The 19,282-nt window shown below is 48.7% G+C and overlaps 1 protein-coding gene across 6 annotated transcripts in view; it reads left to right on the forward strand.

Moving 5' to 3' along the window:
- Positions 1-19,132, forward strand: part of apc (APC regulator of WNT signaling pathway) — a 29,544-nt gene extending 10,412 nt beyond the window's left edge. The window contains exons 2-18 of one of the 6 annotated variants that reach the window (XM_087843401.1): positions 7,671-7,823; positions 10,125-10,212; positions 10,285-10,495; positions 10,836-10,944; positions 11,027-11,140; positions 11,210-11,284; positions 11,367-11,417; positions 11,500-11,586; positions 11,675-11,852; positions 11,929-12,129; positions 12,231-12,326; positions 12,444-12,583; positions 12,671-12,748; positions 12,851-12,967; positions 13,049-13,263; positions 13,346-16,301; positions 16,532-19,132. In XM_087843401.1, coding sequence (XP_087699527.1) covers positions 7,689-7,823; positions 10,125-10,212; positions 10,285-10,495; positions 10,836-10,944; positions 11,027-11,140; positions 11,210-11,284; positions 11,367-11,417; positions 11,500-11,586; positions 11,675-11,852; positions 11,929-12,129; positions 12,231-12,326; positions 12,444-12,583; positions 12,671-12,748; positions 12,851-12,967; positions 13,049-13,263; positions 13,346-16,301; positions 16,532-18,457 — 6,777 coding nt within the window. In that variant the 5' untranslated portion in view covers positions 7,671-7,688 and the 3' untranslated portion in view covers positions 18,458-19,132. Of the gene's footprint in view, positions 1-178; positions 361-7,670; positions 7,824-9,196; positions 9,980-10,124; positions 10,213-10,284; positions 10,496-10,835; positions 10,945-11,026; positions 11,141-11,209; positions 11,285-11,366; positions 11,418-11,499; positions 11,587-11,674; positions 11,853-11,928; positions 12,130-12,230; positions 12,584-12,670; positions 12,749-12,850; positions 12,968-13,048; positions 13,264-13,345; positions 16,302-16,531 lie in introns of those variants that run through there. The other 5 variants (XM_087843402.1, XM_087843403.1, XM_035913394.2 and 2 more) reach the window with 5 other exon arrangements.
- Positions 19,133-19,282: the final 150 nt, after the last annotated feature.

Consider the following 19,282-nt stretch of genomic DNA (forward strand, 5'->3'; position numbering starts at 1 on the left):
TATCCTTTAACCCACAGATGTTGAGCTTACATTGCAACATTTTGAGCTCACCGTCTCATTTGACTTCAGAACCCACATCTGTGTGTGTGTTGGTTAAAAACACTAAAAATGGTTCTTTGAGCTTTTATCAGTAAAATAAAGGTTCACCTTTTACATGTGTGTGTGTGTGTGTGTCTCAATAACCCGGTCAGTCTGCCTGCAGAGCCTGCTGCAAAGCATGCTGGGAGCAGTGGGGGCTGCCCCTCCCTTCTTTGCCTGTGTGTGTTTCTGGGCTGTGATTGGCTGCCTGAGAGCCCAGCTGACTGCACTCTGTCTATCAGACGGAGAGAGAGGAAGGCTGATGGAGGCGAACGCGATGGGGTGAGCTGCCATTTTCTGTCTTTATCCTCTATCCCTCCATCCTTTTTCCTCCTTTGTATCTGCCAAGGAAGAGGAGGCGGACAGGAGGGAGGAGGAGGGGGGAGAGCGGAGGGAGGGGGGAGGGTTGGGGGGGGGGGTTCCTTTCATTGTGCTGTTGTCGTTCTCCAGAGGATTTAATTCATCCTCTGTTTGTGCTGCAGACAAGGAGGGGGGGGGGGGGGGGGGGGGTCGTTGAGAGACTGAGAGGATTGGGGGGGGGGGGGGGGGTGATGATGGAGGGATGAAGAGGAGGAGGTGCAGAGATGATGGAAAGAGGAGGGAGAGAAAATGGCGTCTGGCTGGTGCAGGAAAGAAGAGATGTTGTCTGTCCTAGTTATTGATTGCTGTGTCAACGGCAATAATCAGCACCTGGATCAATAACTTTACCAGTATCATCACTGTTATTTTAGTACTGTATGTAGTACTGCTGGATTCTTTGTTGGTGCAGCAAGTTCAATTTGATCTTCTGATTGTTCAAACCTGATCAGTGTGATCAGATATTTATGGATTGGTGCTGCAGAGGTCAGTGTGTCGCCTCACAGCAGGAAGGTTCCTGGTTCAATACCCAGCTGGCACCAATCCTTCTGTGTGCAAAGGTTCTCATTATGTATGTCCCATCTCGTTAAGGGCACCTTGTTAGGTTATCTGTGGATTCTGTGGTTGTGGCGTAGATAAAGCACTGTGATTGGTCAGTAAGAGGTCAAACTATTTGTGCAGGTGGAGCTGAGAGGCTCCGCCCTCCCTCATTGTAACTGCGTTAGGACCTCCTGTGTTGATTGGTCGTCCTGTCACCAGGCAGGTAAATAGCTCGTTTTAATTACAATTTAGATGTTTCTATATTTAGCTCTGAAGATCATCAATAATCTAAGCTCTCTGTAATTTCAATTATTGACATGAAAGATCAGCTGACCCTCCAGATTTGATGTCATCATTGTACTGAATTTATTTTTAGGTTAAAAAGAAAACAGGAAGTGATGTCATATGTTTAGCTGATCTGAGGGTTACACTCTCTGATCATGTGATCCTGTGATCACATGACCAAATTATCAGGTGCTCTTACAGATCAAAAATGTCATTAGTGAGCTGTGTGCTGCAGTAAAATACAACATTGCTCTGCTCAGGTCTTGTACTGACATATGGCATAGAAACTAAACATTTAACAGTGTTTCCTGAAAACCCTCTCTTGTCTCATCATTTCCTAATTACATTTAATTTTACAATAATGGATTCCACAGCAGTGGGGAGTATATGTCATCAAAGTAGATGTCTTTCTGAAAGTGCTGTAACTAAACTTAAGAATGTAATTCACTCGCTGTTATCATCTTCAATGCTTTGTATCAACACAAAGCAGAGCAGCTACCTGAACGCTACTCCAAGAGAGGTTGGTTACCTTGTTAATAATTTTACCTCCTCACTATGTATGGATACTGTAGCTCCCGTGAAAAAGAGAGCCTTAAATCAGAAGTACTTGTCTCCCTGGTTTAACCTTCAAAGATAACTCGTAAGCTGGAGAGGAAATTCTAAATCACTAATTTAGAATTTAGCCTAGAAAGTAATTTAAATTACTCTGGGTGGGTAGGGGGTGGCAGCAGTCTTCCACTCCAGCTTCTGGAGCCAGTCAGCATTTTAATTCATTTTAAAGCATGATGCTTAACCTTGTCCACCCTAGCTAAAAAGCTGAAAAACCACTGTTAATTCTTATTATCTATCGTCAACGTGGGCCTTACACAGAGCTTCCGTCTTATTTAATGCTCAGGTCAAATAAAATATATGTATAATAATACTTCAAATACCATTGATATTCATTTAGAGCAGGGGTAAGCAACCTTTCTGATGACGAGTGCCATTTAAAATTTCCTCAAAAGTAAGTGTGCCATATGATTGCATTAGCAATAAATTTAATAACGCTCTATATGAACAGTTACACACTATATAGAACCACTTTATAGAATTATATTTGTTCGCAGATGTTGGCAGCTATCAGTGAATAGTTATCAGCTATTTTGAAACAAAAAAAAGACACTTTTTATCCATAACAGCAAATGAACTGTACAACAGAAAATACAAATGCTATTTATGGTCTCCTCACAAGAATGGTAAGAAAAATAAACTGGGCCAATATTGCATGTCTGTTAATACAGAGACACACATGTTAATGTGATCTCTGGTCTCCCACTCAGAGACGCAGATCTCCGAGCGTCCAGCATTCAGACGGCTACCTGAGGACTAGGGATGGGTACCGGTATCCGGTGCCATGATGGCACCAGACCGAAAGCAGCACACATTTCGGTGCTTTATTTTCCTGAGCTGTGATGACTTTAGATTCTAGCCAATCATTTTACGTTTCCGAGGATAGTAGGCGGGCCCAGGTGCGTACGTTCTTTTAGAGCAGAGCTACAGATTAAAAATGCCCAAGGCGAAGCGGTCAAAGTCTGGCTGTACTTCACAGCAAAATATGCAAACTCACCAGCCTGCAACAAGTGCTTTAAGCTGATACTGTGATACTGTCAAAGGAGGTAACACCTCGAATCTGATGAAACACCTGGCGACGCATAGCGGTTTTTAAAAGCCGAAAAATGCGCCGTATTTGATAGCTTGCTGCGAGACCTCACACCGTGCACATCTATTGCGGGTGTGGTGCCTGTTATCGGACCCGGAGTTAGCAACATCCCCCAAAAACCCGAAGAGTAGAGTCCTGGCCCCTAGCCCTGCCAGTGTAGCAGAAATGATGACGGATGATGATGGCAGCAGCAGCCGTTCTTCTCTGGGTGAGTAGCTTAATGTTGTTTGTGTGTAATTTACATTTAGTAGGCTAACCACGTTAGTACATTAATGCATGTAAGGTGAACTAGCAAACACCGTCGTAGTTACATGCGGCTGTCTTCTTGTTTGATGGCAGATACTCCCTTCATCCTGGCCAAAAAGGCTAAAATGACCAAAGAAAAAGTGGAAAACAGCTAAACATGAGAGGTTTTTGGACAAAGTTTGTGTTTTTTCCATTGTTTAAGCACTGCTTCCAGCCAAGAGTGACACCATATATGCCCCATAGCTGCAGAAAAGGCTAACATTGTTATCTTTTTACAAAAAACAGCTGAACATGAGAGGTTTTTGGACCAATTTTGTGTTCTTCATTCTTTAAGCACCGGTTCTAGCACTGTTTAAGCACCGGCACCGTTTCAAAAGTACCGGTTTGGTACTGGTATCGGATAAAACCTAAACGATACCCATCCCTACTGAGGACACTCATGTGAGAGAAAATCTGCTCACACAGACATGTAGAGCCAAATCCTGTCAATATGGCCTCTGTAATGTTCTGAAGACAGTTAAACTTGACAGGTAGTGATGCACAGCAGGTGAAAATGCAAGCTCCATGAACACGCACAGCTGTGGATTCCAGCTGCTTCGATGTTATATGTATGATTTCTATACATTTTATGTCAGATAAAAACTTTGGTTGTAAGCTTCAGATAATTATTTAATAAAAGCGAGACATTTTAAATGAGAATAAGAAAGTATTTCTTTGTGCCCCCCTTTCCCTGTTAATGCTCTACCTGCCCCTTGGCAAAACTTTGCTAGACCCGCCCCTGCACAGTTACCAGCTGTAAGCTACATAGAAAAGGATCCTGGTGTTATTTGTCTCTCATAAACAGTTCATAACTTCCCTTCAACTCATTCCTGTCACCTAAAAGGTAAACCTGTTTCTCCATCACCTGTTCAGCTCTGATGATTCAGTAAGGACGTCTCCTGGTTCCATCTTCATGTTTCCCTCTCACCACATATCCAAACCGATATCATGACCAGCAGCTTTTACAGCTGTGGCTCCAGCAAACATCAGCTACTAGAAATTAATATTAAACAAATTCTAACAACAGCTGATCAAGCTTAAACATGCTGCTGTTGTTTAGCGCGACATCTGCTGGTTTCCTCTTTCTGGAGCAAACTGGGCAATAAACAAGAGAGAAAAGCCGTTCAGCTGATCATTGATCCGTTTCATGATTGAAGTAGCAACAGGAAAGGGAGGGGAGAGAATGAGAGAAGAAGATGCAGCTGTGCAGCGTAACGACAGAATAAATCCAGCTTTGTGTCTTTTTCATTCAAGTCCGGGACAAACTGTGTTCCTTTTCAGCTCAACACGAAACACGTAACATTTTCTCTGAATGCGGGACGATTCCGTCTTTTTACGGGACGGTTGGAAACTCTACTAACTAACCTTGTGAATAAAATAAAGTTCAATATCAGTAACATCAAAGCACCCTCCCAGCTGTATAGAAACTCCGTCATGCTAGCTAGTAGTGATGTGCAATACCACTGATTTCCTTTCCGATACGATACCAAGTAAAATTCAGGGTGGTATCGACGATACTGATCCGATCCGATACTAAATAAAAACGTATTTTATTTATTGTATCTTTTATTGTATCTCAAATTATAGTGCCATAATGATTGCAGGACATCAGATTACTTGTTCTTACTTAATAATGCAGAATTAATCATATAGAAATAAAAAACCTGAAGTTGTGCGCTATTTGAACACCTTGCCCGCCTGCAGCACTAAAGGACTCCGTGAGAGACGTCTGTCTCGCCCTAGCAGCACCTGTCCATGTCCACTCCTCCTCTTCAGTTTGCCTCAACATACGCTCGTCATTTTCTGTGATTTGATTTACTCTGAGGTGTTTGACAAATTTGTGGTGTTGCCACAACACCTCACTTTCTTGCCACATGTATTGCAAACCACGTCTCGGCTGTTTGTGGAGGTAAAATACGTCAGCACATGACTCCAATTATGCTCAGCCATTGTTGTGAGTGCGCATGCCAGGGGCTGCGAGACATTTATACAGCCGTATTTCGCACATGACTATGAAAGGTGGAAGAGGAAGTAGTTCCTTCCAATGTAGACAATCCGAATGATATAGTTTCTTTCCACTGTGTTCTTGTTAACGATAAACTACAAATTTACCCTAAATTACTAAAATATCGATATTTTAATGTGAGAATTGATTCTAGAACATAAATGACTGGTATCGGAGGAATCAATATTTCAGTATTGATCCGCACATCCCTACTAGCTAGCATGCAGTACGAGTTATTGCAACTGACTGTAAAAGGTTAGCACAATGAAAATAAACTCCACCTAAACTAAATCTTTCTCAGTTAACTTCAGCAATTACTTTCTCCTTGAACCTCCATCATCAAACCATCAACATGTCTTTTAGACCTTATTCCTACAAGACTGCAGTCCTGTACCACAAGCCTTTAAGCCAGCAGTAGTTAAACTGTTATTTAAAGAGCCATCTGTTGACCCAGCTGTCTTAGCTAATTACAGGCCAATCTCCAGCTTTCCTTTCATATCAAAAGTTATTGAAAGGGTAGTTGTCAAACAGCTAACAGATCATCTGCAGAGGAATGGTTTATTTGAAGAGTTTCAGTCAGGTTTCAGAGCTCATCACAGCACAGAAACAGCTTTAGTGAAGGTTACAAATGATCTTCTTATGGCCTCTGACAGTGAATTCATCTCTGTGCTTGTCCTGCTAGACCTCAGTGCAGCGTTCGATACTGTTGACCATAATATCCTATTAGAATGAATAGAGCATGATGTAGGTATTACAGGTACTGTGCTGCAGTAATTTGAATCATATCTAGGGCTGGGCTATATCATACCGTTCACGGTAATACCGGTGTAATTTATAGGAAACGATAGGAAAATGAAATATCGCAAAAGAATATGGGTAAAACGCGCATGCGCAGTGCCTATGTTTACATACGCACATGGCGGCGACGCAGAAGGAGAAGAGCGAAAGTGGATCGTTAAATGAAACGGATGAAATGAACCAGAATTGGTTTGTAAAAATGCTGCAACGTCAGTGGTGTGGAACTGGTTTAGCTTTCGTCCGTCAGATACACAACAAAGCACTATTTTTGGTAGCGCATGCTAGCGGGCCAAGTTTTGTGGATAGTATACATGGTTATGCTGAGGATATGTCGGCCAATTTCCACTGGAAATGCCTTTTGGTTAAACTGTCAGCAAGGAATTTGCATTTGCACTGTTAATTTTTTTTATATAACTTTAATGCACATAATAAACAGCTGCTTATTTAAGTGAAAATACATTGATGGGGTTTTTTGCACTAATAAAGTTGTGGAGTTGTAAAGTATTTTGTCTAGTGTCAATTATATTGTCAGTTATATTGTTATCACAAATTTTCAAATGTATATCGTGATAAATATTTTTGGTCATATCGCCCTGCTCTAATCATATCTATCTAACAGACTCTTGTTCATGTAAATGGTCCTCTTCACACTAAGGTTAATATGGAGTTCCACAGGGTTCAGCGCAAGGAACAATTCTGCTAAAAGAGCCTCCTGTTTCCTCCTGAGTGAGAACAGCATATTAGTTTAGTCACACAGGTGTGTTTAGATGAATAATGTGGATAATAATAATACTGCATCATGGGAAACGACAATAAAGTAGGCTGATGTGTTTATGATGTCACTGCAGATATTTGTGTTCTAAGGCACGGTATGGGAGGAAGTGTCACTGACCGTGCTCTGAAGGATGACGCTGCTTCAGAGGTCGTCGTCTTCACCCTCATTTGCTGGGACACCATGTTCTGTAACGCTGTCGCTCGAGTGTTTCATTTCATTTTTGATCACCCACTCTGTTCCAGCCACATGATTGGCGTACACAGTGTTGTTCTCTCATTGGCCTTCCATGCTGTCCTTCAAAACGTGGAGGAATAAGGTCTGTCAACTTTGTCACGTCTCACTTTTCTTTCGAGGAAAAGTTCCTCAATGATTTATCGTCATTTTAATTTTACAAGTTGGTTCTGATCTTTTGTGACATCATCTCCTGTGACGCTCTGTGTTATACTGCGGTCACGCTGTCTCTGTACCATTGCCATGGTAACATGTTGCAGGGTCCATTAATAGTAGTCTTTGTACAGAGGTTTGCTCTGGGACACAAGAAGTGTCAGTAACTGCTGCACTTCATCATTATTGTCTTCAACAGACCAGCTGTTCCCATACGGGTGGGGCTTCAGGTGTGGGTGGGGCTTTTGAGTGGTGGTTCTCTCAATGGTGGCTCTCATTTACCCAGATGTTTTGTGCTGCAGATCAGTAAGCTTATTGATTACTGGCTGCTGGTGTCTCTTTAATAAAACTTTATTAGTATCTAAGTTCAGGTGTTGTTGTTGAGTTCCACTCCGCCTTTGAAAACACGTGAACACTCCTGTCCTTGCCCACATGCACTCTGATTGGCTGCTGTCTGTCTGCAGGTCACACTCGGGTCCAACATGGCGGCGGCGTCGTATGACCAGCTGCTGAGGCAGGTCGAGGTGTTAAAGATGGAGAACTCAAACCTGAGACAGGAGCTGCAGGACAACTCCAACCACCTGACCAAGCTGGAGACAGAGGCCTCCAACATGAAGGTGAGTGCTTATCTGAGCAGGTGCTGCTCTGTGTGTGTGTGTGTGCGTGTGTCGTGCCTGTGTGTGTGCGCGTGTGTGTGTCTAATGGTTTAAGTATATTGATCAGTCAGGCTCCGTGGGTGGCAGCGCTCACATCAGAAACATCAGATGTTCAAATGTTCCCTGAAACTTCCAGTTAAAACTGCAAACAGATAAGGTTTAAATAAAGTTTTTTCAGTCTGTGACTCACAGCTGTTTTAAACTTTATCAATCTGTTCTCATTCAGCCAATAACTGATAACTTTGGTCAGAACCTCAGTTTAGGTCATCCCAGTTCTCTTCTTGAAGTTGATTATCTCCTAAAGCTGAATTTCTGTTTGCCATAAGAGGGCGCAGTGACCACAACTCAGTGTAAAGACTGTATTAAAATGATGGCCATTAAAATTAATAAAGGCTTTTTTTTTTTCTTTTTTTAAAAACTTATCACTAGGGATGGGTACCGGTATCATGGCACCGGTTCTGACATAAACGGTAGTAACCAGACTGAAAAGCAGCGCACATTTCAGTGCTTTATTTTCTTGAAATGTCATACACTTTGGATTCCAGCCAATCATTTTACCTTTGCAAGCGTAGTAGGCGGGCCCAGGTACCTACGTTCTTTTAGAGCAGAGCTACAGATTAAAAACGCCCAAGGCGAAGCGGTCAAAGTCTGGCTGTACTTCACAGCAAAAGATGCAAACTCAGCAGCCTGCAACAAGTGCTTTAAGCTGATACTGTGATACTGTCAAAGGAGGTAACACCTCAAATCTGATGAAACACCTGGCGACGTATAGCGTTTTTTTTAAAAGCCGAGAAATGCGCCGTATTTGATAGCTTGCTGCGAGACCTCACACCGTGCACATCTACTGCGGGTGTGGTGCCTGTTATCGGACCCGGAGTTAGCAACATCCCCCAAAAACCCGAAGAGTAGAGTCCTGGCCCCTAGCCCTGCCAGTGTAGCAGAAATGATGACGGATGATGATGGCAGCAGCAGCCGTTCTTCTCTGGGTGAGTAGCTTAATGTTGTTCGTGTATAATTTACGTTGAGTAGGCTAACCACGTTATTACATTAATGCATGCAAGGTGAACTAGCAAACACCGTCGTAGTTACATGCGGCTGTCTTCTTGTTTGATGGCAGATACTCCCTTCACCCTGGCCAAAAAGGCTAAAATGACCAAAGAAAAAGTGGAAAACAGCTAAACATGAGAGGTTTTTGGACAAAGTTTGTGTTTTTTCCATTGTTTAAGCACTGCTTCCAGCCAAGAGTGATACCATATATGCCCCATAGCTGCAGAAAAGGCTAACATTGTTATCTTTTTACAAAAAAAACAGCTGAACATGAGAGGTTTTTGGACAAAGTTTGTGTTCTTCATTCTTTAAGCACCGGTTTGAGCACCGTTTAAGCACCGGCACCGTTTCAAAAGTACCGGTTTGGTACTGGTATCGGATAAAACCTAAACGATACCCATCCCTACTTATCACAGGGTGTCACATGTGTGTTCATACGTGTGGCCACGCCCCTGCTGTTGCAGTGAGTAGTCAGCTGACTGCAAGAGCAAAACTTTATGCGTGTGTGTGTGTGTTTGTTTTACGCTCTCTCTCTTGCTCTATCTCTCTGCGTATGCAACCGGTGTCTCTCGCCCTAAGGCCTAGAATAGCTGCACTGCTGTTTTTGTCCAATCACGCGCTGCGGACCGGGAGAATGAGCTCGTTGTTGTTGGTCAGAGTGAGGCGTCAGAGGATCTTTGGTGTGATATGGAGGAAACGGGCAGAGTGAGCACTCTGTCCTTTTAACTCTTTTCCCATCAGTTTTCTTCTTCCTGTTTGCAGCATTTTGTCCTTTTCCTCTCTTCCCTGTGATTTTACTGAACTTCGATTCTTCATATTTTTCCTGCTCCGTGGAGCTCATCCTGCACGTTTTCAGCGTGTTTGAGTTTCTCTCGTGGTCGGTCATCTTGAAGCTGGATCTTTATTGTTCATGTTTTTTCTTCTCGTTATTGTCCCGTCCTTCGTCTCCAAACACACCCTCACTTCCTACTTCCTGTTTCCCATTTCCTGGTTTGTGTCGATGAGTGAAGACGGTCAGAGTGAGTTTGGTTTCCATCATGTCTCTGTTTGAACGCTGCCGACTCATCGTGGTGAGTGATCGCTGCTTTATTCTGAAAGCGACGCGTTTTGTTCTGTGTGCTGCAGAAACAGCGTGTGAGTGTGTGAGAGAGAGTATTAGAGGGTCAGAGCAGGAACTGATTTTATCCTCTTTGTTTTCTTTCTCATTGTGAGCAGGAAGTACTGAAGCAGCTTCAGGGCACCATAGAAGAAGAGTCTGGGGAGGCTTGTGGCTCTCAGCTGGAGCTCATTGGACGGTTAAAAGGTGAGTCTGACACATCCGGACGCAGGTCGAAGAAGCAGCTCAGCATGTGCTCACTGAGTTTCCCACCCTCAGAGCTGAGTCTCGATTCGGCCGGCTTTAAGTCCCGATCCCGCCCTCTCCTAGCCCCCGGCTCCACCTCCTCATCCTCTGGAGCTCCTGTAGGAGCAGTGGGAGGCTCCGGAGCTCCAGGCCCCTCAACAAGTGCTGCCTTTCCCAGGAGAGGGATGCCATCTGCGGGCAGAGACGGCCACGACCGCTGCCTGGAGGAGCTGGAGAAAGAGAGGTAATACTGCGTAGCAGTTAGAGCACTACAGAGTACTGAGAGTACTGTAGATACTGAGAACACAGAGAGAATACAATGGAGTAGTGAAAGTATTGAGAGTACTATGAGCATGTTCACGCTAAGCTACAAATGCACACAGTACTGCTTTAGAGGTATTACTGAGGATACTGCTGATGTAGTAGCACCTACATATATCACAGAATATCAAATGGTCAAATTATTTTTAGCTGATGCAGAAGGTCAGACTATTCAGTTTTCTAATTGTTTCTATGTTTTATTTGCTTCACTTGTTTTTCCCGCCTATTTCTCCTGCCCTGTGATTGGCTGCTGCCCTTGGCAGGTCTCTCCTATTGGCGGAGCTGGATAAGGAGGAGAAGGAGAAGGACTGGTACTACGCTCAGCTGCAGGATCTCACCAAGAGGATCGACAGTCTGCCGCTCACTGGGAATGTAAGAACTCTTACAACGGTGTGGGAGTGGGCTAGAGTCAAACTGGTTAATGTTAATGTGTTAATGAGGGCATCCGTGTCAGTTCTCTCTACAGACCGACTTAAATCGCCGTCAGCTTGAGTATGATGCCCATCAGCTGCGAACAGCGATGGAGAAGCAGCTGGGTTCCTGTAAGGAGATGGAGAGGAGAGCTCAGGTAGGAGGAGCTCACCTGCGTCTGTACCCGTATCTGTAAATGTGTTTTGACACCTGTACTCTGTTTCAGACTCGCGTGGCTCGGATTCAGCAGATAGAGAAAGACATCCTGCGGCTCGGGGCCCGGCTGCAGGTAACCTCACCTGTAAGGATCACATGCAAACACCTCACCTTACACGCTCATCTGTTACCCAGCCTGCGCCTCACTTTCTCTCCTTTCTCTCCAGGTCGAAGGTGCTCAGGGGGCGAGCGAAAGCAGTGGATTGGCCGGGGCGCAGGTGAGCAACTCGTCATGTAACATCACTTAGAATCTTTACCTCTTCTTTGAACCTGATTTTTAAACCGTCACTCCTGCTGCAGAGCGCAGGCACCCGTTTGGATCACGAGCCAGCCAATGAGACGAGCTATTCTGTGCCTCGACGAATCACCAGCCATCTGGGAACCAAAGTAAGTCTCCTTGACAACAAAACTGCTTCACCTGCGTACCGTTTAACAGTGTCTCACATGCAGGGTACACCTGTGTCACCCCTGGCAGGTGGAGATGGTGTACAGCCTGCTGTCCATGCTGGGGACACACGATAAGGACGACATGTCACGGACGCTGCTCGCCATGTCAAGCTCACAAGACTCGTGCATTGCTATGCGTCAGTCTGGCTGTCTGCCGCTGCTCATTCAGCTGCTGCACGGCAACGACAAGGACTCCTTGTTGCTAGGTAACGGTCAAGTCATTCAGTAGTGATACATATGCCTGTTGTCACGTGACCTCACTCGTTTTCTTGTGTTGCCTAGGTAACTCCCGTGGCAGTAAGGAGGCGCGCGCACGGGCGTCAGCGGCGCTCCACAACATCGTGCACAGTCAGCCGGACGATAAGAGAGGGCGGCGAGAGATCAGAGTGCTCCACCTGTTGGAGCAGGTGCGCCATTACTGTGAGGCATGCTGGACCTGGCAGGAGAATCATGAGAGGGGTGTTGACCAGGAGGACAACCCCAGTGAGTGAAGTCACACACGTGCCCACCAGTGAGCAGTCAGCAGGTGTTATGTGTGTAATGTGTGTGTGTGTCTGTGTGTGTGTGTGTGTGTGTCTTCTCAGTGCCGTCCCCTGTGGAGCATCAGATTTGTCCAGCCGTCTGTGTCCTCATGAAGCTGTCCTTTGACGAAGAGCATCGGCACGCCATGAACGAGCTCGGTGGGTTTCTCTGGGTTTGCCTCCCTGTTTCCCGCTCTTTCTCATTTCCTGAACCGTCTTTCCTGCTCCTTGCTTCCTGTTTCCTGTTGCTCACACTGGGGTGTTCTGTCCCTGCAGGCGGTCTGCAGGCGGTGGCGGAGCTGCTACAGGTGGACTGTGAGATGTTCGGTCTGAGCAGCGATCACTACAGCATCACTCTGCGGCGATACGCTGGCATGGCACTCACCAATCTCACCTTTGGAGATGTAGCCAATAAGGTAAGAGGAACTTAATTTACCCTTTTGATTGATTAACCAATCAGATGAAAGGAAGATGATGACCCTCGTGTTTTATTTTTTTTTCAGGCCACTTTGTGCTCTATGAAGGGCTGCATGCGAGCAATGGTCGCTCAGCTCAAGTCTGAGAGTGAAGACCTGCAGCAGGTAAGCACACATGGCTCCACCGCCAACCCATTATGTCACAGCGTCCACCTGTCCTTTAGAAAGATTTGTTAAGTGACCCCTTGCTGTGATTCGCTGTTTCAGGTAATAGCTAGCGTGCTGAGGAACCTGTCCTGGCGTGCTGATGTTAACAGTAAGAAGACGCTACGTGAGGTCGGCAGTGTCCGAGCGCTGATGGGCTGCGCTCTCGAAGTGCAGAAGGTAAACGTTCTGTTCTTCTCCTGTTAATGCTTCTACACTGAGCATGCTCTGAAACCATTTCTTCTTCCTGTCCTTCTACAGGAGTCGACGCTGAAGTCTGTACTGAGTGCGCTCTGGAACCTGTCGGCTCACTGCACAGAGAATAAGGCTGATATCTGCGCTGTGGACGGTGCTCTGGCGTTTTTGGTGGGGACGCTGACGCATCGCAGCCACACCAACACACTCGCCATAATTGAAAGTGGTGGTGGCATCCTGCGAAACGTCTCAAGCCTTATCGCCACCAACGAGGCACACAGGTAAAGTAAACTTGGGTAAACAAAGCGTTGGATATGAACTTGCACTGTCTCTCTGACTATTCTCCCTGTTCTTGTCCTGCAGGCAGATCCTACGGGAACATGGCTGCCTGCCAACGCTGCTGCAGCACCTGAAGTCTCACAGCCTGACCATTGTGTCCAACGCCTGTGGCACGCTCTGGAACCTCTCTGCCCGCGACACCAAAGACCAGGAGGCCCTCTGGGAGCTGGGCGCCGTGGGCATGCTGCGCAACCTCATCCATTCACGCCATAAAATGATCGCCATGGGCAGTGCTGCTGCGCTGCGTAACCTGATGGCCAACCGCCCAGCACGCTACAAGGATGCCAGCGTGGTGTCTCCTGGTGCAGGCGCCCCATCGCTACAGGCCCGTAAACAGAAAGCTTTATTCGAGGAGCTGGATGCACAACAGCTGTCGGAGACCTTCGACAACATCGACAACCTGAGCCCCAAGGCGGCGCACAGGAAGGGGCGGGGCTGTAATGGCGCCACAGGAGGAGCAGGCAGCATCACGCGCTCATATACCAACACGCCGGTGCTATCGAGCCCAAAGAACGGAGACGGATCAAAGAGGGTGAGCGAGGAAGCAGCATACACTCGCTCAGTGTTCCCGCCCAGCGTGCGGGCGTCCAGCGACAGCCTTAACAGTGTGACCAGCGCTGATGGTTACGGCAACCGTGGGAAGACCAAACCGTCCTCTGAACCCTTCTACTCGTCAGACGAGAGCAGCGCTAACAAGTGTTGTGTCTACAGGAAGTACCCAGCTGATCTGGCCCATAAGATACGCAGCGCCAACCACATGGCGGACGATGACGGTGGAGAGCTGGACACGCCCATAAACTATAGCCTCAAGTACTCTGACGAACAGCTGAACTCTGGGCGCCAGAGCCCGAATCATCGCGGCGCCATTGAGAGCGATGATGACAGTGAGCAGGACGCCAGACTGAGGAGGAACGACGGCAGTGATTCAGCAGCCGGTAGCGGGCACATGGCAGCAGTTCCGCCTCCACGCTATGTCGTTGTCACAGCAACATCGAATTATGGTACAGAGTCTACGACCGAGCAGCCAATCGACTACAGCTTAAAGTACGGCACTGATGCCACACGTAAAAAGCTCTTCAAACCAGAGGAGACCGCCCCCTCCTCTATTCCACCACCCCCATCAAACTCTGCCAGCAAGCGCCGCCCACCACCTCCCCCCAGCACCCGGGGGGCGCCAAAAAGCAACCAGGAGTCGACACAGACATACTGCGTAGAGGACACACCCATCTGCTTTTCCAGAGGCAGTTCGCTATCCTCGCTGTCCTCTGAAGAGGAGGAAGACGGTGATGTCATAACGAGAAAGAGGAAAGGGGGGAGCGACAGCGGCGGTGGTATAGACTACCCGACACTCCCTGTCAGTGAGAAGGACGCACATGAGCAGCAGCAGCGAAAAGAAGCTGAGAGCCAGACCACTGCTGCACCATCCACACGGGGGCGCCGTAGCCACCACCACCACCATAGCCATCATCACCACCACCACCATGTGAGTTCATCAGGCGCAAGGACTCCTAAGAGCCCGCCGGAGCAGCCGTACGCTCAGGAGACACCGCTGATGTTCAGCCGCTGCACGTCCGTCAGCTCGCTCGAGAGCTTTTCCACCTCCTCCATTGCCAGCTCCGTGCGTTCCAGCGAGCCCTCCAGCGGCATGCCGAGTGGCGTGGTGAGCCCCAGTGACCTGCCCGACAGCCCAGGTCAGACCATGCCACCGAGCCGTGCCAAGACGCCACCACCGCCGCAGAAGACGAAGGACGAGGAAAAGGCCAAGAAGAAGGACGAGGAAGAAAGCAGTGCCGATGTACTGCTGCACTTTGCCACCGAAAGCACGCCGCATGGCTTCTCCCGTGCCTCCAGTCTGAGCGCACTCAGTCTGGATGAGCCCTACATTCCCGCGGAGATGAAAAAGAAGAAAGATGAGGATGAGGGTGGGGTTGAGGAGAGGAAGGAAGAGCCTCCTAAACCCATCCTTGATGAATCAGATGATGACGACGACATTGAGATCCTGGAGGCATGTATCAACATGGCCATGCCCAAATCATCACGGAAACCAAAGAAGCAGCAGCAAGCAGCACCACGGAAACCAAGCCAGCTTCCTGTCTACAAAATCCTCTCACCTCAAAGCCGTGCCCAACCGCAGCCCAGGAAGGACATGCCGCCGCCGGAGGAGGTGCCCAGAGTTTACTGTGTGGAGGGAACGCCACTCAACTTCTCCACCGCCACGTCTCTTAGTGACCTCACCATTGACTCCCCACCCAATGAGCAGATGGGAGCGGGCCTTGTACCTGTAGCTCAACCCACCTCTGCCCCTAGGAGAAGGGCAGGGTTTCCTGAGGGCGAGAATGGCGATGACATTCTCGCTGAGTGCATTAGTGCCGCCATGCCCAAAGCCAAACCCAGGAAGCCTGTCAGAGCAGCGGCAAACAGCGAGCACTTGCAAACCCCACCTTTACCGCCTCCTCTCCCTCCAACGGCCCCGTCTCCCCTTGGCCCGCAGCAGCAGAAGAAGCCAACGTCGCCTGTGAAGCCGATGCCTCAGCGGGCGCTGTATGGCGTCACCACAACAGCAGCTGCAAAAGCAAAGCCGGGATTCGCATTTGACTCGCCGCGCCACTACACGCCGATTGAAGGAACGCCATGCTGCTTCTCACGCAATGACTCACTGAGCTCGCTGGACTTTGATGAAGAGGATGGCGGCGAGAAGGACGAAGAGGAAAAGAAGGCAAAAGAAGAAGAAGGCAGGAAGAAGAAGCAGCAGACAGCTGCCGTTTTTCCACGCACAAAACCACCAACCAATCAGACGGCCACGGACGAGAAGCAGAAGTTCGCTATTGAGGACACGCCCGTATGCTTCTCCAGGAACTCCTCGCTGAGCTCACTGAGCGACATCGACCAGGAGAACAACAACAAGGAGTTTGCCCCACCCCCGCCAGAGCAGCAAGACAAAGGCAAAGAGGGGGCAAAGTCTCCACCCCCTCCAGCAGAGGTGTGTCTAGATACTTGAGTAAAGTACTTAGAGCAGAGAGCACACAGAGTAGTACTCAGTGTAGAGAGTACACAGACTAATACACAGAGTAAGGCGTAATTAGTGTAGCGTGTACTGTTTACCTTGTTTACTTGTTACTTTGTTACTTCCTGCTGGAGTTACAGTTTTGCTTCACAGAAATGTATCAGTCTTGTGACCGATGTCCCTCTGTGCTCCTCTATTCCTGATAGGTGGAGCCAAAGCCTCGCCCCCCTGCGGCCACTGGCTACGCACCTAAAGCCTTTCATGTTGAGGACACGCCCGTGTGCTTCTCCAGGAACTCCTCGCTGAGCTCGCTGAGCATAGACTCGGAGGACGACTTGCTGCAGGAGTGCATCAGTTCCGCCATGCCCAAGAAGAAAAAGAAAACCACCACCCTCCCTGTACCCGCCCCACCGCCTCTATCTGTCTCCAAAGCTGAAGATGGCATTCTGGCTGAGGAGGAGCCTTCAGATGCACCAAGGAGCCCTGCCTCTCCAGATTCAGAGTCCTTTGATTGGAAGGCCATCCAAGAAGGTGCCAACTCCATCGTCAGCAGCTTGAATGCCGCTGCCGCTGCCTCCTCACTCTCCCGCCAGCCATCATCAGACTCTGACTCGGTCCTGTCGTTGAAATCTGTCGGCTCGCCCTTCCACCTTACAACAGCTAATAACAACGAAGAGGAGGAGGAACCAGAGGAGAAGACAAAGCGAGGCGCGAGGATCCTGAAGCCTGGTGAGCGCAGCACGCTGGAGGCCAAGAAGAAGAGAGACGAGGAGGAGGAGGAGGAGGAGGAGGAAGCGAAGGCTTTGAGGGGCGGGAAGAAGGTGTACAGGAGTCTGATCACTGGAAAGCCAAGAGCGGAGCCGGCAGCCAGGGGGCGGAGCAAGCCCCGAGCCGCTGCTGTGGCCAAAGCTCCTGGAGGCAGCGATGTAGATCGAGTGGGCGGGTCCTCTCGGGACTCCACCCCATCTCGCTCCACCCCAGCACCCAGTCAGAAAGGAGGGAAGCTCTCGCAGCTGCCACGCACGGCTTCTCCAGGAAGTGCATCATCATCCTCTGCATCCAGGACCGCTAAACCCACCACAACCCCGAAGAGTGGTGGTGGCATCCCGAGAAGCGAGTCCACATCGAGAGTCAGTGGCTCCACTGCCGCCAAGAAGCAGAAGGCGGAGCCTGAGAAGCCGGCACTTGTAAGGCAGTCAACCTTTATCAAAGAAGCTCCGAGCCCGACACTGAAGAGGAAGCTGGAGGAGACGGCAGTGGCAGCCGCTCTCGAGTCGCCATCCAGCCCAGACACGCCGCTACCATCAACCGCCAGGAGAAACGACGTCAACCGTTCACACTCTGAAAGCCCGTCACGCCCACAGGAAGTGACATCATCTCGCTTCAGCCGCACCGGCACCTGGAAACGGGAAAACAGCAGCGGGGGAGGCGGAGCCAGCAGCGGGAAACACTCAACCTCTCTGCCGCGCGTCGGCACCTGGAAAAGAACGGGAAGCTCATCGTCCGTGCTGTCAGCATCCTCCGAGTCCAGTGAGAAGGGACGGAGTGAGGAGGAGAGTGCCATGAGATTGAAGGGAACGTGGAGAAAGGCAAAGAGCAGCGGCGACCCATCCACCACCCGAGGCTCCGCCGACAAGTCCGAAGACGTGTGGGTCCGGCTGGAGGACTGCCCTGTCAACAACCCCCGCTCCTCCTCCTCCTGCTCTGCCCGCTCGCCTACTGCCATCAATGCCCCACCCATCATCGACAGCCCCACTCCCTCCAAGATCCCGTCTTCCTCCTCCTCTTCCTCCTCTAACCTTAACCTGCGCCGCAGCTGCGAGAGCCTTGACGAAAAGCCAGCACCGATCGAGAGCCGGCCGCAACAGCCGCCGCACCAGCAGCAGCGTGCTCAGCAGCGCAGCGGTGCCGTTGCGGCCCGAGTCAGCCCCTTCAACTACACACCAAGCCCAAGAAAGAGCAGTGCCGAAGGCACAGCAGCCACTACCACCACATCATCTTCCACTACCCCTACGCGGCCCTCCCTTATCCCTACCCCAATCACAAAGAAACGCGAGCCAAAGGGAGGCGAGGGGGGTGGGAGCAGTGGGGGCGGTGGCGAACGCGGCTCATACATCGTGACATCTGTGTAAATATGCAAGACCAACAGGAAGTGTTTATGAGATGAACTGTACAGAAAGTGAGTGTATTTAAGTGCTGTGCCCACCCCCTCACCTGCTCCTCTCTCCTGATTGGCTCCTGCCAGCTGTCCATCAACTCAAAGAAACTCTAACATGAACTTTTTATGTTTTTATACCACTAAAGATGTGTAGCGCTTAGCTCTGCCCCCTGCCTTACCCTGCATGGCCCCACCCCCCTAACATGACAGTAACCATGGACACTGATGATGATGATGTTGATAATTCAGCGCCTTTGATAGTTTTTCATGTTTTTTGAGATTGGTTCTGAACAGAACAGTTGGATCCAACCAATCAGTGAGCCCCTAGGCAAACCCAGTGAACCGCCTCTCAGCTTCTGACCAATCACATTCTGTGTCTTTGAGTCAGTCAGAGACCCGCCCTTCAGTTGGTCATCTGTTCTGTCAGAACCTCTCTCTTCTTCTTTGGAAGTCTGCTGCCGACTCGAATACCTGACCCACCTGAGACGGTTGACGAGGCTTGGCAGAAGACTTTCTGTGTGTCGCCATGGAAACAGATAACACTGTAAACCGTAAGTTATTGCTGTAAACTGAACTGAAGCACATAATTTAAATGAGCAGATTTTTGGTTCTTGATTTTAAATCTGAACATTAAACGAATGCAACATGATACCCGCTTCCTGTTTTTACTGATCCACTTCCTGTCTGCTGTCTGATTTAATGTGACAACATAAATCTGCTGCTCTCTGTGGCTCTGTCAGTAAAGTTTGAAACACTGGTGTGACCTTGGGGGCTGACCTGTTTTGTTGCAGCTTTAAAC

Source organism: Neolamprologus brichardi, chromosome 7, assembly GCF_056152115.1.
Source record: "Neolamprologus brichardi isolate AB-2024 chromosome 7, ASM5615211v1, whole genome shotgun sequence".
Classification (NCBI taxonomy): domain Eukaryota; kingdom Metazoa; phylum Chordata; class Actinopteri; order Cichliformes; family Cichlidae; genus Neolamprologus; species Neolamprologus brichardi.